The sequence below is a fragment of the Halichondria panicea genome, chromosome 15, assembly GCF_963675165.1.
Source record: "Halichondria panicea chromosome 15, odHalPani1.1, whole genome shotgun sequence".
Lineage (NCBI taxonomy): Eukaryota > Metazoa > Porifera > Demospongiae > Suberitida > Halichondriidae > Halichondria > Halichondria panicea.
The window spans coordinates 118,795-139,428 of record NC_087391.1 but is presented as its reverse complement, the minus strand read 5'-3'; the positions used below and the strand labels follow the sequence as shown (position 1 = coordinate 139,428).

Sequence of the window (20,634 nt, the reverse complement as noted above, 5' to 3'; positions counted from 1 at the left end):
GCCAAGCATGCATTGAAATTGAGATATTAATTTATTAAAAATTATTGTCAATTTAAAAGAATTGTGATTGATATAAAGTATTAATATTCTACTTCTTGAATGCACTGTTCCACCATGTCTCTGAGGTTAGGGTTCTCCATGGCTGCTGCTACTCTTTCTTTATCATTGATTTGTTTATTGACATCTTCTTCGATTGAATGAGATCCTTCACACACGACAATGTCTAGTTTATACCGATATTGCAGCGATCGCTCAAGCTTGACTCGTAGACACAGACCAATCAGAGTGGCCAGGGAGCAGTGAGGGACCGTGGGCGTGAACGTTATTTTGATCCACACAGTATCGTCTTCTGTGAGGAGTGGATAGTGTGGGGGCGGTGAGTGTGGGGGTGGTGGGTGGCTTATGGTGATGGCATCTTCACGAACCACGTTCAGCTCCTCTAGCGTGTGTGGATGCTCAGGGTCTTTAATATCTCGAATCAGATCTGTGTGTGTGGGAGTGTGTGTGTGAGGTGAGTGGGTGTGAAGTTGGGGGTGTGTCAGAACAATCATCATGAATTATGTTGGTTTCACATACAATTCTAGCTATTAAATAAGAACTTTAAATACACAAGAAATAGGTTAGTACCATTCACCAAATATCTCCGTGACTAGAGGGTCCACTTCAGTGGAAGCAGACTCCTCCACGGGCGAGTATAATACAGGGTTTGGGTTGATAAGTCCTGACATGTTCTTAGTGACGGCGTTTATCCGAGACATCACATGACAGTGTATTCTCGTAAGCCACGCCCCGTGATAAAACAATGGGCGTGGTTAGCAAAACAACTTTTAGCCTCGACTTAGCCATGGCTGCTCATGCTCAAGAGATGGCATTCAAGGAGCTCATTTGCAGCGATCTAAAGCTTGACCCTTGTCAGTGGGAGGAGAGGTCATCATTCCCAGGGCTGCAGAATGATCCTCGCTGTCTGGAGATAGATTGTTTGGTAGGTTTCAACACATAATGGCTGCAGCATGCAACCATCACCCCCCCCCCCCTCATATCATATAGGTGCACACTGATTGGCTCACGTGTGCCAAGACTGGACGTATCTCCAGTGCACACACTCCTAGTCTCACAGTAGAGGAGATTCATTGGTACTTGCAGCCATCATGTGACTCAGCCCCGCCCACCCCATGGCAGCGAGTACACGTGACATGTCTGAGGAAGGAAGAGAGCTACCATCATGCGGTTAGGTAGGCTAGCAGTTGCATGTGCAACCTCAACACTGTTTAATTCATCAAACATGCGTTTAATTAGTTCTGCACATTGCACATACATGGATCAGTTAGTTGGTGACTGGAGATGCCATCATGATGCTAGTGTTGTGTGTGTGTGTGTGTGTAATGCATCCCCTCCCTCTGTTGCACTGGCCATCTCTCTCATTAGAGACCCTGTTAGTGTTGTGTTGTGTGTGTGTAATGCATCCCCACTCTCTGTTGCACTGGCCATCTCTCTCATTAGAGACCCTGTTAGTGTTGTGTTGTGTGTGTGTAATGCATCCCCACTCTCTGTTGCACTGGCCATCTCTCTCATTAGAGACCCTGTTAGCTCAACCTAATTGTTAGTAGTGTGTTCTGTTGTGCTGCCGGGATTGCCGGCCCTGCCATGTTGAAACCGTGGTTTCTGCTTGGAGATAGTGAATGAATGATTGCTGTACACAGTGTTGCTATTATTATCAGTTTATCATACCACCTGACAATTTCAGTTACTTTAATAAAGTAATAACAAAAGCAATACAGAGCTACATGTATGACTAAGAGTGTTAGAGCATTAGCCATCTTTGTCAGATTCCATACCATGTACACACTTGTATACAATGTAGTGTTAAGTACTTTAATAAGTTAGCTTTTCAATAACCTTTCATGTCTCTCCATTGCAACCCCCCTCCACCTCCACACACCACCACCTCCACACTCCACCCCCTCACTTGCCTCCACCTCCACACACCACCCCCTGCAGACACCTGGTCCCTCAGACGAGTGATTTCTCTCGAGACAGTATCCATGAGTTCCTCTCTCAAGTGGCCCAGGAGAACTACCTGGTCTCATGGAGGGAGACACTCGGCCCACTGCAGGAGCACCCCCCCTCACACTCTCACACAACACACCCCTTCACATCTAACGTGAGTGGTGGGAGATAATACTAAGATAACTAAAGTATTACTTAGCTCAACAGGATTAGGTTTCAATGTAGCTAGTAGATACCATCATTATTGTGGACAATCTACCATGCAGTGTGTACTAATGTTCAGCTGTGGCAGTCATGCTTGATTGCACTTGCTATATTCCCATTCCAGGCACTAATCCGTCAGATCATCAAGCAGCTGTACCACATAGACCAGGCCACTGCCCATTCCAATACCGGGAATCAGAATGAGACACAGAAGGTCCATGCCAACCTCACGCCGATGCTTGCTTCAATGGAATCTAAAACAGCCTTCTACTTCATCTTTCCCTACACACGCTTCAGCTTACTGGATGTTGCCTTTCATAGTCCCGCCATGTTTGAGGACTCTATTGCCAAGGCTTTGTTCGTGCTCTACCAGTTCCTGCAACTGCTGAAGGATGTCCACCATCAAGGGATCACTCTCGGGGACCTCTCCCTCGCGTCTGTCAGTATTGATGCTAGACTCTGGGTACAGCTGAGACCACACCCACTGCATATGATCGGAGCACCCCCCTTTGACACAGGAAGTGGGAGGAGTCAGGGAGAGCGTACTAGGACTTCTCACTCACCCACACCACAACCAGGTGAGCTGCATACATCACTCCACATCACTCCACAGACAGTAGGTACACTAGTATATCCATGGCACGTACTGTACAGTAATTAACTTACTATAAAGTGTACCTTGAGTAATAAAGACTTACTTGTATTCATTGGAGCTTACTTTGCTATTTCTCTGCTACATGTACCTACAGTGTACTTAGCCTCGTTCCCAGGCCTGACTTTTTCTTGCTGTTGTCACTGTTCATCCATAAATCATAAGAAAGACATAGTGAGGCAGTAAAGAAAGAAATGGGCGTACAGTTAAGAAAAAGTAAGGCCTGGTTTGGGAAATCGCGTGATCCACAAGGATTTTTATGAACGTGGGCGATATGTAGCCCACAATCGTGATGTAAGGTATTCTCCCACGCATTCCGAGTAAGACTGTACTGCACTGTACTGCACTGAGACAACCACCAAGCTGTGCTGCAAGTCAGATCAGAGAACCAGCGTGGCCAGCTCTGGTGGCAGTAGCTACCTGCTATATGACTAAGCTATTCTTGATCTGACTAGCATGTAGAAAGACACAAGAAATCGTAATAGTCTGATAGAATCTGAACACACAATCTAGACTAGTAGATCATCTAAGGTATAGCTAGCTATAGTGCTTGCAAACTTCCAGTTCCAAGTCCATGTCCAGCTTGCTGCAGGCAAAGTTTTATTAGTCGTAGACCTCTGAGCTGCGTGGGCAGTCCAACATCTCTAGCTCAGCATGCCCACGCTCATTTTCACCCTTCTACCACCCTTCTACCCTCACGCGACTTCCCGATACAGGCTCTCCTTTTTCCTAACTCTACGTCTATTTCTTTCTTTATTCCTCCAATTAATACCGTATTTTGAACGTATCTTATTGAGCGATTGTGATAAAAAACAGAAAAAGGAGAGCCTGCATAGAGGCTACAGTGTACTAGCACTAACAATATTATTGATCACTTCAGGTATTGTGTGTCCAGCGTCTGTTGCTGGCTCCACCCACACCCTCACTGATGACCACACCCACACAAATGACCACACCCCCTTCTCATGGGAACACACGTACACAGTCCCTTCCCTCTCACTAAGTGAGGGCGTCTCCTTATGGAGGGCAGGAGGCCTATCCAACTTTGACTATCTGATGCTACTCAACCATCACGTCGGACGTGTCATAGGAGATCCTAACAACCATCCCATCTTCCCATGGGTCACTGACTTCACCTCTCAAGACACTGGATATCGTGACCTCTCACGCTCCAAGCACTTCCTCACCAAAGGAGAGGACCAGCTAGACTTCACGTACATCTCAGCCCAAGAGGAAATGAGGCGCTCGCCTGATCAAGACCCATTGGTCCCTCACCATATTGGCGATATCTCCTCAGATGTCACCTATTACGTGTACCTAGCTCGGAGGACTCCTAAAGAGATGCTGTGCTTGCGTGTGCGTCCCAGATGGGTACCCGAAGAATATCCCGTTTCCATGGAGAAGATGTATATCTGGTCACCTGACGAATGTATACCAGAGTTTTTCATCGATACGACCATTTTCAAGTCTATCCATTCTGACCTCTCTGACCTCCAGCTGCCGAGGTGGGCGGAGTCTCCGGAAGATTTTATACGATATCATCGCAATGTACTAGAGGGTGACGCTGTGTCCGCCCAGTTACATCACTGGATTGACCTCGTATTTGGCTACAAGCTGACTGGACACGACGCCATTAAAGCCAAGAATGTGTACCTGTCAGTGGTTGATAAGCACAAGAATCCCACCAACTCTGGCATTGTACAGCTGTTCAAGTCTTCACACCCAAAGAGAACAGTTAGTTCCAGTGCTCCGTTCATCCTACAAGAGTGGTCGTCGTATCTTAACAAGAGCTCTGTGAGTAACGTAGCCTCCTTCCCTATAGAACAGGCCACACCCCTCACACCTTCACTCTCGAGCAAAGAGGGGGGGGCAAGCAAAGAACCTAAAACACTCGAGTCAATCCTGAACCAGGAGTCAGCCAAGAAACGCGCGCGACCAGAAAAGGATGGCGACAATGTGCCATTTCAAGGGCAAGAGAATCAAGAGGAGGAATTTTATGGCTCTTTTGAGCATGTGAATGTGCCTGACTTGAACTCCACCAAAGCCAGCACTGCTTCATCTGCTAGTATTGATACTGGTGCAAAGGAATTTCCCGAGAAGGTCATGCCGGGTTTAAAGGTCAGAGGTAACAGTGTTGTGTTGCCTGGTAATTACCAACCAAGGTTCCGTCTACCTGTTGTGAATCGTATTATACGTCAGCGAAGACCTACGTTGGGCGAGGAGCACGTGTACGACTGGCAGGGAGGGGAAGTGTCGCTACCCAAGGAGGCTCATTTGTTAGACAGGCTCACACGACTCGAGGAACTGAGCCACTTTGTGAGCAAGTCCTGTAAGGATGAGGGACAGCTGTTTCTCCCCCAGGCAGCGACTACTACTGTGGAGAAGGTACTGTAGCCAAGAGTTTGTGTGCGTGCATTATATGTATTTTGCTACATAATAATAATAATTATGCTGTTATGTTTAATGATGATACTCCCCCTTGCAGGATTGTCATGTGACTAGTGAATGCCCTGCCTCCCGAGTGCAGGGGGCATTGGAGCGGCTGGTGGGGGGAGACCCCTCTCATTACCCCTCGTTTGAGGAGAGGGTGGGGCTTGATGTCACAGCTGCCGTGTGCACTGTCGTACAGCTGTGCTGCATGCGTCAACTCAGAGCTGCTATTCCTATTAACGCCCCCCTCCAAAAGAGAGTGGGCATCATCAAGAAACTACTCAAGAGCGGTCAACTGAAACTACCCTCGTATGTCCATAGCAATCTACATACAATTTACAACGCATCTTTGAACGGCTAGCTTTACTTCCGATGGTCCAATAACGTTGATTTTCTGATTTTCTGAAAGCTTAGAGAGAGGCCTTTCAGATGATGTGTTAAGATCAAAAGTCTATTTTTGGACCAAATACCAATGGTATTTTTTGGAAATTATGGCCCGTTCCAAATTTGGGATTTGAGCATATACCATAGCATCCTCGTTCTATAAGCTTCAGAAAATCATAAATTTGGACCATCAGATTTCTAGTTACAGAGCCGATTCTAGTGCTCTCAAAATAGCTTTGTAATGTACGCACTTGCAATGCTGTAATTATAATCATAGTACTGTAATTATGTGCTGACTGTGTTGTTATTATCTTCTCCTTCAGTTTCCTACTTGGTCTTGTGGAGTTTGTGCTCTCTCCGGACATGGCCTCCTCCACACCCGTCACACACCTCCCAAGCCTCACACCCTCACTCCTCCTCCAACCTTTCCTGCCCGTTATCCCATTTCCCACGTACTTTGACCCTCTCTATAAGTTCATCTACCACCTGGAGCAGTTGCTACGGGATACCACTTTCGGACAAATGACGTTTAACTTTCAGCGTCTCAAACACATCACTTTGCCCACACACAACCAAGAACAACTGGACCGCCTCCTGGAACTCATTTCTGCTGACCTCGGCAGTTTATTGGGTGTCATAAGCAACGAGGGGTTTCCCCTACTCTTGCTACATCTCTTCCCATTCTTTACACACCCGGACACTTCGTTTGATGCCATTTTCTCGTTCCTGGACCCCCTGGCCCGGCGCATGGGACGCAGGAATGTGGAGCGGCTATTCTCCCTCCCACTCATTCACCTGTTTGACACTGCCACACCCCCTCATCAGCGAGCACGTCTCCTCTGTCGTACCACCGCCCACATGCTCATCGGGAGATTTGGTTTGAGCGCTTTCATTGGTCGCTTCCTCGGCTTCTATCTCGAGGCGATTCTGGAGCCCCTTCGAATGACCAACACAAAACCTATCAAACGACTTAATAACAAGATTATGCGTATGGCTTCTCAGAGTATACTCACTTTAGAGATGATGCAATCACAAGCTTTTGAAAGTGGGCGGACAAGAAATACTGACCTGTCATTTAGTATGGCGTTATCGGATGGTCGCCATGGTTTCGATACGGAGAAAGAGTATGAGTCAAGCAACGAATCGGATGATGAGTTGGGGCCTGAAGCATCTATCCTCGCTAAGGCCACCACCATGTACGCTGCTCCAGTGGGTGGGGTTAACGATACTGACTCCTCCCTCCTCACACCCCTCACTGTCATCACAGAACACACTACCCTCACACCCGCCCCCTCATCTCCAGACAAATCCCCACACACGGACCTACTTCAACCATCACGGAGTGTGGAAGATGTGAGGGCAGATAAACCAGACAGTAGACCTACCTCGCCCACCCCCCTTTACGATGGCTTTCTCACTACATCGATTGTGAGCGAAGCTTTTGAGGGATACAGAGATATCCGATCTGACTCGTTTGGTGGGCGGAGCTCCGTGGGTGACACTAGGGACGAGGTCGTGTCATCAGAGGAGGAGGAGGAGGAGGAGCTTCGTAAGTCACACATCACACACACCACACAGTGGCACACAGCATCATATACACGTACACAATGTATGGCCTAATTAAGTTATTACCAGCTAGGTATTACCAGGAGTTGATGAATAGGAGTTTTTTATAATTATTTAATTTTTGTACCCCCCACAGCTATTGGGGAGAGTGTGTTCCCAGCAGCCGAGTGTGATCCTGTTACCACGGCAGTGAATGCTCGTATTGCTGAGCTGGCAGCTGACTCCGTGTGCTGGTTGATGAGGCGACTTGGTCCAATATTGTCCACTCAGCATATTGTCAAACCACTACTGGATGGATTGCACAGGTACTAACAGTAACCATGGCTACTGTAAGCCGTTTCTGAGTGCTACATGTAACATTCTTATACGTAGTGGTATTAATAGCGTTGTGTGTCTAGTTTTGCTAGTCTATTTTACAGTTTAAAAAGCCTTCTTTAAATTTATAGTTGTTTATCTACACAGTCACCCACAATCAGCCCTCCATTCCTCTGCTGCAGGTGTTTCTCTGGAGTGCTGCACACTGGAGGAGGTAGTCAGTTCCCAGTCCTCAAGTGCCTCTCATTCTTTGCCGAGACCTACGGAGAAGATGTCATTCTAAAGTTATACCTATCTCGAGCTGAGAGCATGGTGGGTCTGGGGAATTAATGTATCAGGAGGCATGGAATGGCTACACTAATTGAGTACAGAGCCTGGTGTGTGTTATCTAATAAGGTTTGCATTTCAAGTGAGGTGAAAAGGTTTGTACTCTTTTCCTAATACTTAAACGAATGGGGGGGGGGGTGTAGTTGAACATCTTTCAACAGCCATAACTTGAGTACAGTTGATCCAATGTCAAAAATTCATTTTTAGAAAAATACCTTTTAAATGATGTGTTTCAATCCAAAATTTCGTCCGGGCCGTAATTTGTCTTTTTCGGCCTCGGACCATGGGCTATAATCCAAAATTGGCAAATATTTTTATCTCTCAAATATGAACTTTGATGAACATCATTTGAAACGTATTTTTCCAAGCTTTCAGAAAGCAATAACATTTTTGACTTTGGATCTACAGAATTCAAGTTATGGCAGCTGAAAGAGTCGAACCATTGATTAACTATGTTGCTTACTGGCTGGTTGTCTTTGTCCACAGGTGGGCTCTGCCACTAGTCGCATGACCAGTAAGAGTGAGGCTGGAGTAGCTGCTTCCCTGGCCCTCGTGAGGATAGCCATACGACAACTCACACACACCACACTGCAGTTCATCGGCAAGGTCAGTCACTCATGACCCTAGCTGATGCAAGTACAGTGTCATTATATTATTATAAGTAACATGTATAATTATAGCTGTTTGTACTCCTTTCCACAGTACTGCTATATTATTATTATTATTATTATTGTTATTAAAGATCCCCCCCGCCCCCTCATACAGGACTTGTGTGACAACTACTTCCTCCCACTCATCCAGCTGCTCTCCTCACAGACCACCTTCCCTAGTGGGGGGGCGGGACGATCAGCCGTGTGCCGCTCAATGGTGGACCTCCTGCTGAGTCTGGGCGAGCGCCTCGGACGTGAGGAAGCCATCAATGTGCTCACTGACACGCTTCAAGGATTTTTCTCATGTTTCAGCAGTGTCCATAGCAACGAAGAGGAGACACAGCTCTGGGGAACACCACACAATAGTAATAAGCGTTTAAATAGAGCAGCATCTTGAACGGCCATAACTTTAGTTCAGTTGGTCCAATAACGTTAGTTTTATGATTTTCTGAAAGCTTAGAGAGAGGCCTTTTAAATGATGTGTTAAAATCAGAAGTCTATTTTTGAGCGTGTTTTTGACAAATACCATAGCCCATGGTATTTTCCCGAAAATGGGAAATTATGGCCTATTCCAAATTTGAAATTTGAGCTAAAGGGACTCCTTCTAAGCTTTCAGAAAGTCAGAAAATCATTGAATTTGGACCAACGGAACTCTACATGTAGTTATAATTATTTCTGACATGACTGTCATGTGATACCCCCTCCTGTCATGTGATACCCCCTCTAGGACTAGAAATCAAGAATGGTCTCCCGGACAAGAGTCAAAGAGTGGCAGCTGATGATCTGTTTGATATCTCCAACACGCCCACCAGTTCCAGTCCCATCATTAGGCCAGGGGAGCTCGCCCACTCAAACAATGTCGTCCCCACCCCCGTGGATATACACCCCCTCACTGCAGAGCCTATTGGTCACCACGACAACTCGTCAACGGACAAGCTCTTGGCGTCAGAGTCGTATCAACAACTGTGTGCCACATTCTCCCAGGCCATGGCTCACGCTGGCTACATACCTCTCTGCAGGTTGCTAGGGCAGGTACACCACCTGTGACTGTCACACTGTACTCTGTACTCTGTACTCTGTACTCTGTATTTAGGCATAAAATAATACACTTCAGAGAAGAATTTGCATATTATAAGAGTTGTTTAGTGTGAAATTTCAGTCTTAGGAAATTTGTTTAAACAAAACCTGTGAATAATTAAATACTGTGGTAAGATGTTGTGTTTGATCTAGCTGTATCTTTGTGTCAGGTTCAACTCAACAGTAAGCTGCTCAATACGGACCTCATTGAGTACATAGCTTACAAGCACGACAATGAGGATCAGACCACCACCCTCCCCAGGGCTCTAGCCGATCAACCAGATCATGAGGAGTCTGAGCTTTCCTCGCCCATCGGATCTGACTCAGACGAAGACGTTAATTTCAATGCCATGAGAAGGGTGGGACCTGTTGCCGCGGTGACAGACTTGGGGGCGGATCAAGCTGAGTTGCAACGGACGGTGTGGTTCGTTGATCTCGAGGAAGAGGATATTGCAGCCATCACTCCTCTGGTGAGCTGGCTATTATTGAATTTTGTCTTCAACTCCGTACTACGTAGCATAGTCAAAAATTGGTTTTGAGTACACCACACACACACCCCTCACCCACACCACACCCACACACAGCCGCAACCCTCGGAGAAGCCTCCTCTGACCCTCTCCTCTGCTGATGCCCCGCCCACTCGACCAGATTCTATTAGTTACAGGGAGGCATTATTCGAGGCCAAGTTTTCATCATTCTCCCAGCCCACCACGGTCTCGCTAGACACGCCCCTCGCTACCGTAGGAAAGGGTGTGGCTAATATGATTGCGGGGGCAGCCACGATAGCCACACCCACTCTGGGAAAGATGGACGATAATGACTTGACGTTAAAGGGGGCGTGGTCAACACAATGGGAGCGGCAACTGCAAAGATGTGAGTTAATGTTAATAAGCAGCACTGTTTTGGTGACTAATTTAATTCTGTAACTTTTAGTCGTATTGTGTAGTCATGGTGATAGTGTGTGTCATTATCCCCACAGCTGTGCACAGTCGTGATGGCTTCAGGCACTTCAGAGGAGTAAAGCTCCAGACATTCACAGGTAACCACCGTTAGAGCAGCTACTAGCTGACATGTCTAGCTATCAAGCTAAAAGATGCATTTTAGTAGCTCTTGATAGTGCTACAATAATAATGGTGGGTTATGTTAATATAAGTGAGCCTGTTTTCAGTGCTGTTAGTTCACCATGTGTTACGGTAGTTTCAAAGCCCGCCCCCTCCCCAGGTCATCGCAATATTGTGAGGTCATTGGCCGTATCGGATAGTGAGAGCTTCTTTGTGAGTGCTAGTAAAGACAAGACGGCCAAGGTCTGGAAGTTGGGTAACTATGGCGATGGAGATGGGACGACCATGCCTAGTCTGACATACAATGGGCACTCTAAGACAGTGTTGGGGGTGGAATTACTGGAGGGGCTGGGTCAGGTCGTGTCATGTGATGGGGCAGCACATGTGAGTTATATATCACTTATTTAGAAGCACGCTTAGCCTAGTATAATATTCGCAATAATAATATAACTATAGCCTTGTGTATAATTTTTCAAAAATTTGGCAAGCAATTTTCGGGAGGCTATAACTTCACTAAGAGCTCTATCAACTATTATATATTTCCCCTGATAACTAATTGTGATGCTTTGCTTTACACCCACACACACACACACACACGCCCACACACACAGGTGTGGGATGTGGAGAGTGGCTATTGTGTGCACCAGTTCCAACCCTCACACGGCACACTCTTCACAGCACTCGCTGCACAGTCCTCGTCACAGCCTCTCATTGCCATGGCTACCAGTGACCTCCAGCTGAGGTGTGTGCATTGCATTGCTTACAGACAACCTTGTGTTGGTACTCAGTGTATGATCATGCTGGCACCTTGCTAGCACATTGTTGGATAATGGCGGTACCTTATCATGTATATAGACTACCGTACATCAAAGCATGCCAAACCAGTAGCTATCATTAACAACATCACTGTTACTACTCTCACTATTTGGTAAATCTTAAATGACAATCAGCCCCTGTAAGCTAGTAAAGCACATGTACATATATGATACGTGTGGAGCATGGACTAACAATCTCTCTACCTTACCCCATATACAGGTACTATGATGTGCGCACACTGGCCCCCCTGCAGACCTGGAAGCTGCAGTTTCCCACTGGAGGGACCATTCGTTATCTCGCCTCTGCCGAGAACTGGATCGCCGTGGGCAACCACAATGGACACATCAACACACTCGACGTACGTACCGGCGAGCTGCTGTCGTCATGGAAACCATCAGACTTCTATCCTAACCCAGTAAGTGGTATTATTAACTGGACAGCTTTCACTGGTACTCATTAGTATTCGTTTACTCTGAACCCTGCTAAGGCCACCTCATGGAATGACAATATGCATCAGCTACGATCCACTCAGCGGGGTAACCTAGTAACCAGTGTCGGACAGGGGCTGTTGTCGCTATGGAGACCAAGCTACGGGAAGTTGCTCCACCCACTCAAGTGCCCCGCCTACCCAGTGCAGTGTGTGGAGGTGTGTGGGGATCAGCTCATCTCTGTGTCCAACAACGGACACCTGGTCGTGCATGAGGGCTTCGAAACCAGCGTGAGTTATTAGTATGTGTGTGTTGTCTATAGATACAACGTATCCTTTCAACTTCACTTGAATAAAGTTTAAAAGCAAAAGGCATAAATGGCTACACTAATTGTGTACAGAGCCTGGTGTTTGTCATTGTTAGCAGTTGTGTTCTCTAATAAGGTTGCATTTCAAGTGAGGTGAAAGGTTGTAGTACATGTCTAAACAAATGGTGTGGCTCTTTTGACTGAAACAACTAACGCTTTTAAATTCATTGTTTGTTGATAAGCATTGCATCAGTACGTGTTGGTCCTAATAGGGGCAGTGGTATTTGCTAGCCTGGTAAGTCCAGGGGAGCATAATGTCTTAGTATGGCAATACTAGCTGATACTTGATGCTACCCCACATTGTAACAAAGAGATGGTGTCACCTTCAGAGCGTGCTTATTAGCAGTAATTAGTGTAACCCAAAAATGCTTAATTGTCGTGGCTTTTCTAAACCAGGAGCCCATACTATAAAGGAGACAATGTAGAGACAATGTATGGTCTCCTGTCTGCACAGTTTCCTGTGTTTAATCCTCTGTTCTCCTCTGTACAGGATGGCCGTGCTAATCATGTCATGAGGGTACGAAACAGAGGCCTGTCGTCCATGGCAACGCTCCCTGAGAACAAGATGCTGTTACTAGGAATGGACATTGGAACCATATCTCTACTGGCCTAGATCACACGCAATCATGTGTATGAAAACACACTGCTAAATTTTTACTTTCATTGTCGAAAACTGCTCTAGTTTATTTGATTCTTAACCAATAATACAGGTATTTTGTGTGTTTCAAGTGTGACAGTTTAACTAATTATTCAATATTTCGTCAAGTGGAAGTGTTGATGTGATAATTACAAATGGCAGGATAAATAGAATCATGATAAAAATCAATGGAATGCAGCGGTGGCTCCAAAAGTAAAGTGCATGTATCAACAACAAAAGACACAAAAGAATTAATTGAACAGTTAACGTTACTAGACAAAGCGAAACAAGACACGGCAAGGGTCAACTCAGGCACACCATACCTGCCACATAGGTTAACAGACACATTTCCAAGAGTCCACCCAGCAGCAAAACCCAGAGTGGGCAGAATCGATTGTGCTCAATGTTCAGTTCTGGTTTGTGTATACATATCTCCAGTCGCTCCGTTCCAGTGTGGATCACATTGTCCGCAGCTGACCAGTGAATGTCATTAGACAGTTTAGAAGTGTCTTCAATGAGAGGGCATGGTTGCAATAGCTGCACTTGTCCTTTGTACTGATCAGGGCATAGCAGAGTGGATTCATTGCCGTTTCCTTGTTCATTTGAATCTGTGTGGGAGGTTTGTTTACATTCATTCAATGGGGTCCGTTGGCCTTCTTCCTGTGGAGGGAATTCTTGAAGTGCTACAAGTTGTGGTTGTCTTTCAGGGGTGTAAGTGGTTTCCTGCTGCCCTGAGACCACATGGTCTGCCTCGTGGAGGAGGCCCCCCACATGGTCTGCCTCGTGAAGGAGGCCGTCCTTTTCCACTTGTTTCAATGCTGTAGCGTAATCACTCCTCCCCATCTCAGCGTACATCAAAGTGAATGTCTCCATGGCACTAATACTGTCCGGGTGGTCATTTCCGTACACAGATCGCTTCAGATTAGCAGCTTTGCCGGAGTAGTCCACAGCCAGGTCAAACTTCTTCTCTTTGGCACACATTCTCGCTAACATCTCATATTCCACCGCTTTCTTTATCAGTAGATTGCCGTACTCTGCCGGGTTAGATCCTGAATTCTTGGTTTTGGTAGTCCTCCTCTTTGCAAACAGTTTCCGCTTTGTTCTCGTTGATTTCTCCTTGGCAGTGTTCTCAGAGCTAACCAGAACTGCTTCATAGAATAGTTTCTCAGCTTGTGCAAACTCCAGTGCAATCTCTGTGTTCCCTGAGGTGCTGTACAGCTCTCCTAGGTGGTGCAAGGTTTGTGGCAGTTTGGCAAAGTACTGGCACTTTTGCATGCCCTTCAGACAGTCCAGGAAACACGTTAGAGCTCTCTCCATATCACCACATATCTTGAGCTCCAGTCCTTGCTCGAACAAGAGCTCACACTTTGTCTCCGTGGTTGTGAAGCTGATACCGCCACCATCTTCTTCTTCGTCTGAGGAGTACATTGAGCCACTGGATCCACAGCTTCCTAGAGGGTCCGCACGTCTTTGAGTCATGATATTAAATAATAAATAAATAAAAATAGCTTCTCTTTCCGATCATATTATATATAAACACACACCCCGGACACACCCCCTTTATCTCAGTACACAAGGTCATATGACTGAAATGCCATTGTTGCATAAAAACAGTGTTTTATCTCTAGGTCAAAGTTCAATTGCATGTTACCTGCCAAGTTGCCATAGCATTAACCAAAGGGTGTGTTCAAACTACTGTGCGTTAATTAGAAACAATTAGAAATGGCTACTCCATTAGTTCCAAGAGAGTATGTACGTCAGCAGCTCAAGTCCATGGGAATAAATGAGATATCAGAGCAAGAGTTGGAGTCATACACTAGAGGTGTGGATATCTGGGCTTTCTATTTAAATAGTAGTCTGTGTTTTCTCTGTGTTTGTGTTGCAGATTTCTCTCGATTGATCCAAGAGCATATTGACCATGACTCCACATCGAGCAGTGACCTCTCTTCACTCAGTGATGCAGCTCAACCACGCCCACTATCATCATGCAGTGTCAGCTCAGTGGAGGTGACCCCCCTCAACACACACCACCCCCCACCACCACGCTCGGCACTATTCAAGGTAAGAGGAGCCGTATACACACACACACACACACACACTCACACACATACACCCACACGCATCATTGCAGACATTTCCCGGGAACAAGGAGAACAGAGTACAGCTGCTATCCCCCTCAAACTCCATCTTACTCTCTCCCGTTAAAAATATTTCAAATGCAACCTCAAAAAATATAGCCGACGGCCGCAGAATAGTCACAAGAAAGGTGTTAAGGTACTAGGCTGAGTATCTGTGTGTGTGAGCATGGTACTACACACATACTGCCCCTGCAGGAAGTGTAATGGTGAATCTAGAGTGTTTGATGAATCGCTGAGCAGTTCAGGTAATGTTCCTCTCATTATATACTTATTACACTATACCCTCTCATTGTACAGCACCAGGCAGTCCTGCTAAAGAACTCTCCAGACAGTTGTCCGAGCTCTCACTGACCTCTGTGACCTCCAGTGAGGGAAGTGTGAGGGGGGACGGCAGCCGCCCACACATATGCAAATCATGTGAGCTCCTTAGCAGTTGTAATGTACATGAATAGCTACTCCCACTGACAACTTTCCAGTCATTAGTTTTATTTATTTTTGCAGTTATTCGGCCCCTCCTAGTACAGCCTCACATGAAGGGCCTCAAGAAGAGCGACCCTGTGGCACGCTATCATGAGTTCCATAAACTGTGGGAGGCACAGAGACCCCCCGGGGAGAAGAGCAGGAACAGACTCAGATGGCACATACGGGTGAGTATATACTTACATCAATTTCTTGTGAATGATTGTGTTATTGTTTTGTGTTTTCTTAGGAGCAACTGCTGCATCAAGATGTTCCCTATTATGAGGTCTGTTATTCTTTCTACCATATTATGTCAGTGTATTTAGTGTGTGTGTCTGCAGCCTCCAAGAAGATCTCCTAAAGTGCCTGAAGAGTTCATGATCCCCGCTGACAAGAAGCGATCTTCACTGCAATGGGAGATTAGACATTAACTAGCTAAATTGCAATCACATCATAGCATTCTGTTGATTTGTTATTTGCCGTCTTTCAGGGATGGATTGTCAATTTTCATTTTTATTATGTTTCACAAAATAAATGACATCACAAAATAAACAGTAATGAATTCCATCAAGAGTTCTTGATTCCATCAATGTATGTATGTAGCTATAAGAATAGTTCCACACATTGATGCGCTAGTTGAGAGCACTGGAGAGAGCCTCCATCCAGATGGCCACTGCCCTAGCACCAGGGTCTACCTGGGTCAATTGACTCTCATGGACATAGCTAGCCCGACCAGCCCTAGCCTTCATGCCCACAGTGGCATCAGCTCCTCTCACAGCTGCCTGTAGCAATAGAAAGGTCAATCAGTATACGTATGCAATCAGACACCACCTTTACCTGAGCAGCTTCACTCAGTACACTCCCAATATCCCCTCCAGCCAGCTTGCTCATCAGCACGTCCACAACTGGTCCAATAGCATCCAACTACAAGGGAAGGGAAGAGCTGAACACCAGACCCCCTAGCTCAGGTACTAACCATTGTACGATCTCCACGCTTGGCTTGTCCATACCTGAATACATAATTCCAGTAACATAAATATCAATAAATGAACAGATTTAATGGTAGATGTTACGTGTGTGTGTGTGTGTGTGTGTGTGTGTGTGTGTGTGTGTGTGTGTGTGTGTGTGTGTGTGGTTGAGCTCACTTGATGATAGCCTCCATGCCAGCTCTCATGGCCTCAGCCCAGGACAATGGAGTAGTGGGGTCCTCCAAAGCCACTGATCCACCACTCAGAAATAGACAATACAACTACAGAAACAGACATTTCAGAGAGCATCACATGCGCACTGTGCTTACTGCTCCAGAGCTTCCCCCCATCACGCCTACCACATTCGCCATGGCAACCAGCGCCTCACGAGGACTATCCCACGCTATCTGTGGTATAGCAAGTTGAAGAGCTGTAGTGGAGGATACAATGACGAGACGAGGATAGTGCCATACCCACCTTCTGCCCCGGCACGAAGAGTGCTCCCACAATCCCCATCTCCACTAGCCCTGTCCAGTGCATTCAACTCCTCCTCATGAGATAATAGAGCTTCACACATCACACACACACACCTCTTCATGACCACTCCTGAGATGATGGCTAGAGACACACACACACTGGCTGTACGACACTCACCAATGTTAGTGGTGGGAGGGGGAGTGCTAGAGGTCTTAGTTTGTTCCTGTCCCCCTGTCGGACAAGGGATAGGGGTGGAGTCAACTCTGGTCATATCACCATCCACACCCACAGAGGAAGTTGGCCACCCAGGAGCAGTAGTGGGGAGATCTACAGTGATTGATTGATTACATTAATTAATCCTAATTCTAAGTTATGGACTCAAACGTAGCTATCGAAACAGGTCCATTTCAAACAGATGATCAAGGCTAGGCTTTGTGTGTACATTACCTAGAGAGTCGGTCCATGAGTCTGCATTGTTGAGTAGTGTCAGAGAGACCCCGCCCATCTCCAGTGATGTCATCAGAGTTGCCATGTACACTCGGACTACCTCAAACTGACACACATCCACTGCACAGAAACAGAATATTACATTATAGACATTATGTTGACGATGTGTACTCACCTAGGTACCTTATGGCTGCATTGGCCATCACAGCTAGCTCAAGATTAGACGTACCCCCCAGGTTGTTCACTATCAGGGCAATCTTGGACCCTGTGTGGGGGGGGGCTTATGGAGAGCAGGTGTACATTGGAACAAACCTTTGTCCGCTGTGAAGTAGTTGAAACCAGGCTCCTTGGAGAGTATTTGATCCACCATCATCTTCACTACTGCATTAGCTGGCTGGACCTAGTGCCACAGATAACTTATAAGTAGCAATGTCATGATTGCCTCTTACTTTAGTTCTTTTGGCTCCAGCCTCACCATGGATACCAAGCCCCAATTCCATCTCATCCTCCCCCAGAGAGAAGGTTGGTGTCTGCCCAGGTACACTACACGGAGACAGACTCACACTCATAGTACCTGTGTGTGGGTGTGTGTGTGTGTGTGTGTGCGTCAATTGTATCCACTCACTCACCAATACTATCAGCTACTCTCTGAGCAGCAACGACCACCTCCTCCAGACTACAACCTTTCTCAGCTAGAGCCCCAGCCACCTACACAAACAACGAGATTGAGTGGCAATTTAAATCGTCCAAGACATAATAATAAAAGCATGAAGCCATAAATTGACCGACCTCTCACCTTATGCACTAGTAATGCTCCACACAGACCCCGCCTCCCAGTTACAGAGTGACCCAGTGTGGGCAGGGCAGTGTCCTCCCCCACAATCACCATTCTCACATCCGCCCCCTCACTACGAGCCTGTTCCAGAGCTATTCCAAAGTTGAGTCGATCTCCAGTGTAGTTCTTGAATATCATGAGAGACCCCCCAGGGCTTCGGATGGCTCGGAGTGCCGCTAAGATGGAGGACACAGGAGGGGAGGTAAACACACCTCCTGCTATGGCTGCCGTCAACATCCCCCTCCCTACATAGCCGGCATGGGCAGGCTCATGACCACTCCCACCACCAGACAGAAGTGTCACCTAGTACCTGGATGAAAGGTCAATCTGTTGGCATGATTTTTATACCTTTCCTTCTTTGACGAGAGTGGGTGTGTCTGTTCGGAGGATGACCCTGTGTCCTATTAGTCTGGTTAGGCCAGGATACACTGCCACCATCCCCTCCAGAGCCTCATCCACCACATCCTCCACTCTGTTCAACAGCTTCTTAGACATGGCAGCTAATGAGATTCATGAGATAAACAGGTGATCATAAAATCATCAGCCCATTGCAGCTAGAGCTAGTTGTAGAAGCCTTACGACCTCTCACAAGAAGATGGGTTTTCTACTGAGTTCTCTGCGAGTCTGGGTGGGTGTTGTGGGTAGTGTAGCCTTGCTAAGCGCTGCTCAATGCTACTGGGATACTACTATGGCTGCCACAAGGATCTACACACTGGAACCAGAGCAAGGTATCTAGCATGACAAGCCCCACCCCCCTTTTGCTGCAAGTGCAGCTCACTCCATGGTTTGCAGTGGTGTTCCCCCCCACACACACACAGTAACCACCCACACACACACACAGTAACCACCCACACACACACACAGCAACCACCCCCACACCCCCCCACACACACAGTCACCCCCTTGTTCTCTCGAATGTTTGCCAATTGGACTCTCCTAGCTGGGGTGGTGAGGATAGTGTTTGCCATCTCCCCGACTAGTCAAGGTCTCCACACAATCACACTGTTCTCATTCATACTGGCTCTGGGACACTTCATAACAGAAACCATGGTTACTGGCACAGCAGGAATCAACGTCGGAACTATTTCCCCATTTGTAATATCAAGTAAGTATCCAATTTTTAAACTCTAAAGCATGTATCTGTTATTCACACAGGTTTATCAATCATATGGATGTTGGTAGCATGGCCAAAGACTCAAACAAAGCAAAGACAAGAATAGAATTAACTTATTTTGATAAAATGCAGAGAATAAATGTGCAAAACATATAATTATATAGTTCAAATAGAAAAATTATGATGGGAAAACAATTGAAAGTACACATTACCTGTCTTAATAAAATAATATCTACTGTCAATAATAAGAGCCTTGATTATATCCTCCCCTGTAGCCATGGTTACCAGCTCCTCTTGATGGAGGGGGCATATAGTAATTAGCCCTTTCCTGATACGGAGGTCGCGAAGGTCGATCGTTCCGTGGTGCATAGGAGTTAGTGGGTTGGTGGCTGTGAGAGTGTGAGGGATATCGGGGGCGATTATAGGCATTCGGAGGCGGATATGAGTTGCCATAGTGAGGATACTCGTTTCGAGGGGGCGGATAGTCGTGAGGGGTGGATGGTGTCGTATTTTTGCACGGTGGCAGTTGGTTGGCTTCCTGCCATTCTTCAACTTTTCTCATAAGCTCGGCACAAACTGCTGACTTGGCATCTTTCTTCTTGCTTTCAGTCCTCTCCATGACAGCCTTGTCACGAAACATGAGCACACACACATGACCTTCTGATGACTCGTTAAAGGTCATCTCCACGGGTTCGTTACACAATGCAGTGTGCTTCTCCAGCACCCTCTGAACTTTCACTACGGTGTTCTCACATTTCCCAATACACTTGACACACAAACACAGCTTCCTTGCAATGGACTCCACCAGCCCAAGAGCAACACGAGGCGGCTCTGTCTTTGAGCGAATTGAAGAGATGAGATCACTAACATCTTGTTGCGACGGAGCCGGTTTCTTGGGTTCAGAGGGTCCGTCAATATTCTCCGACAATTTCTGAGACTTTCTCTTAATTGGATGACGATTTCTTCTCTCGCGGAGTTCATCCAGACTGGGCAGAGGGTACCACGACACAAGGGACTCTGTATTCACTGGATAACGGCAGCCCAGGAAATTCATGTTTGCCCAGACAATTGAAAGTTGTGTTGCTTTCTCTAAAGTATGCCTTTCCAGATTGTCCTCTACAAACTTGAGTCTTGACTCCCACTCGTGCGTAGGCTCCCATTGCGCTCTCTCTACGGAATCTTCTACATTAGCTTTCTCCTCAGGATTGGACGCCATCTTGATGTGCTCCATTAGAAAATCCACATGGCGTTGACAACCTTTATTGCCTCTCATCC

General features: G+C 46.5%; 6 protein-coding genes across 8 annotated transcripts; 2 read left to right on the top strand and 4 right to left on the bottom strand.

Annotated features, from left to right (window-relative positions):
- Positions 1–30: 30 nt before the first annotated feature.
- LOC135348538 (uncharacterized) lies at positions 31–773 on the bottom strand. The gene is made up of 2 exons (XM_064546787.1): positions 635–773; positions 31–484 (listed from the first exon to the last, which is right to left on the bottom strand). Exons 1-2 carry the CDS (start codon positions 756–758, stop codon positions 81–83), a joined length of 528 nt encoding a protein of 175 aa, XP_064402857.1. The 5' UTR covers positions 759–773; the 3' UTR covers positions 31–80.
- A 37-nt stretch (positions 774–810) lies between these two features.
- LOC135348527 (WD repeat-containing protein 81-like) lies at positions 811–13,055 on the top strand. Of its 3 annotated transcripts, none has more exons than XM_064546771.1 (20): positions 811–982; positions 1,048–1,232; positions 1,999–2,161; positions 2,336–2,789; positions 3,744–5,248; positions 5,349–5,602; positions 6,001–7,226; positions 7,380–7,548; positions 7,741–7,870; positions 8,372–8,491; positions 8,651–8,900; positions 9,263–9,567; positions 9,783–10,077; positions 10,195–10,485; positions 10,592–10,651; positions 10,834–11,057; positions 11,285–11,415; positions 11,709–11,904; positions 11,950–12,207; positions 12,775–13,055. In XM_064546771.1, the coding sequence occupies exons 1-20, from the start codon at positions 845–847 to the stop codon at positions 12,895–12,897; spliced, it is 6,477 nt and encodes a 2,158-aa protein (XP_064402841.1). In that variant the 5' UTR covers positions 811–844; the 3' UTR covers positions 12,898–13,055. The 3 variants fall into 3 exon arrangements, with proteins under 3 accessions (XP_064402841.1, XP_064402842.1, XP_064402840.1); XM_064546772.1 differs by having other exon boundaries at positions 9,783–10,082; positions 10,197–10,485; positions 11,977–12,207; XM_064546770.1 differs by having other exon boundaries at positions 9,783–10,082; positions 10,197–10,485.
- On the bottom strand, positions 13,019–14,465 carry LOC135348533 (uncharacterized). Its single transcript, XM_064546780.1, has one exon. It carries the CDS (start codon positions 14,398–14,400, stop codon positions 13,225–13,227), a length of 1,176 nt encoding a protein of 391 aa, XP_064402850.1. The 5' UTR covers positions 14,401–14,465; the 3' UTR covers positions 13,019–13,224.
- A 122-nt stretch (positions 14,466–14,587) lies between these two features.
- LOC135349380 (centriolar and ciliogenesis-associated protein HYLS1-like) lies at positions 14,588–16,091 on the top strand. The gene is made up of 8 exons (XM_064547912.1): positions 14,588–14,743; positions 14,807–14,982; positions 15,053–15,195; positions 15,255–15,304; positions 15,357–15,476; positions 15,561–15,706; positions 15,769–15,804; positions 15,860–16,091. Exons 1-8 carry the CDS (start codon positions 14,644–14,646, stop codon positions 15,947–15,949), a joined length of 861 nt encoding a protein of 286 aa, XP_064403982.1. The 5' UTR covers positions 14,588–14,643; the 3' UTR covers positions 15,950–16,091.
- Positions 16,012–18,982, bottom strand: LOC135349378 (triokinase/FMN cyclase-like). The gene is made up of 15 exons (XM_064547910.1): positions 18,828–18,982; positions 18,594–18,745; positions 18,207–18,548; positions 18,040–18,118; positions 17,860–17,984; positions 17,723–17,810; positions 17,586–17,675; positions 17,411–17,530; positions 17,141–17,290; positions 16,964–17,092; positions 16,816–16,916; positions 16,664–16,767; positions 16,495–16,528; positions 16,356–16,442; positions 16,012–16,300 (listed from the first exon to the last, which is right to left on the bottom strand). Exons 2-15 carry the CDS (start codon positions 18,738–18,740, stop codon positions 16,151–16,153), a joined length of 1,746 nt encoding a protein of 581 aa, XP_064403980.1. The 5' UTR covers positions 18,741–18,745; positions 18,828–18,982; the 3' UTR covers positions 16,012–16,150.
- A 474-nt stretch (positions 18,983–19,456) lies between these two features.
- LOC135349379 (uncharacterized) lies at positions 19,457–20,615 on the bottom strand. Its single transcript, XM_064547911.1, has one exon. It carries the CDS (start codon positions 20,588–20,590, stop codon positions 19,598–19,600), a length of 993 nt encoding a protein of 330 aa, XP_064403981.1. The 5' UTR covers positions 20,591–20,615; the 3' UTR covers positions 19,457–19,597.
- Positions 20,616–20,634: the final 19 nt, after the last annotated feature.

Excerpts from the sequence above, each read along its gene's own strand:
- LOC135348527 (XM_064546770.1), top strand. The coding sequence starts at position 845 with ATGGCTGCTCATGCTCAAGAGATGGCATTCAAGGAGCTCATTTGCAGC. Across the intron at positions 7,227-7,379 it reads GGAGGAGGAGGAGGAGCTTC|CTATTGGGGAGAGTGTGTTC; the intron begins GTAAGTCACACA and ends TACCCCCCACAG. Across the intron at positions 10,486-10,591 it reads GGAGCGGCAACTGCAAAGAT|CTGTGCACAGTCGTGATGGC; the intron begins GTGAGTTAATGT and ends TTATCCCCACAG.
- LOC135349379 (XM_064547911.1), bottom strand. The coding sequence starts at position 20,590 with ATGGAGCACATCAAGATGGCGTCCAATCCTGAGGAGAAAGCTAATGTA.
- LOC135348533 (XM_064546780.1), bottom strand. The coding sequence starts at position 14,400 with ATGACTCAAAGACGTGCGGACCCTCTAGGAAGCTGTGGATCCAGTGGC.
- LOC135349380 (XM_064547912.1), top strand. The coding sequence starts at position 14,644 with ATGGCTACTCCATTAGTTCCAAGAGAGTATGTACGTCAGCAGCTCAAG. Across the intron at positions 14,744-14,806 it reads GTTGGAGTCATACACTAGAG|ATTTCTCTCGATTGATCCAA; the intron begins GTGTGGATATCT and ends TTTGTGTTGCAG. Across the intron at positions 15,477-15,560 it reads CCCACACATATGCAAATCAT|TTATTCGGCCCCTCCTAGTA; the intron begins GTGAGCTCCTTA and ends TTATTTTTGCAG.
- LOC135349378 (XM_064547910.1), bottom strand. The coding sequence starts at position 18,740 with ATGTCTAAGAAGCTGTTGAACAGAGTGGAGGATGTGGTGGATGAGGCT. Across the intron at positions 17,985-18,039 it reads GAGAGTAGCTGATAGTATTG|GTACTATGAGTGTGAGTCTG; the intron begins GTGAGTGAGTGG and ends ACCCACACACAG. Across the intron at positions 17,291-17,410 it reads CTCATGGACCGACTCTCTAG|ATCTCCCCACTACTGCTCCT; the intron begins GTAATGTACACA and ends CAATCACTGTAG.
- LOC135348538 (XM_064546787.1), bottom strand. The coding sequence starts at position 758 with ATGTCTCGGATAAACGCCGTCACTAAGAACATGTCAGGACTTATCAAC. Across the intron at positions 485-634 it reads TCTAGTCACGGAGATATTTG|ATCTGATTCGAGATATTAAA; the intron begins GTGAATGGTACT and ends CCACACACACAG.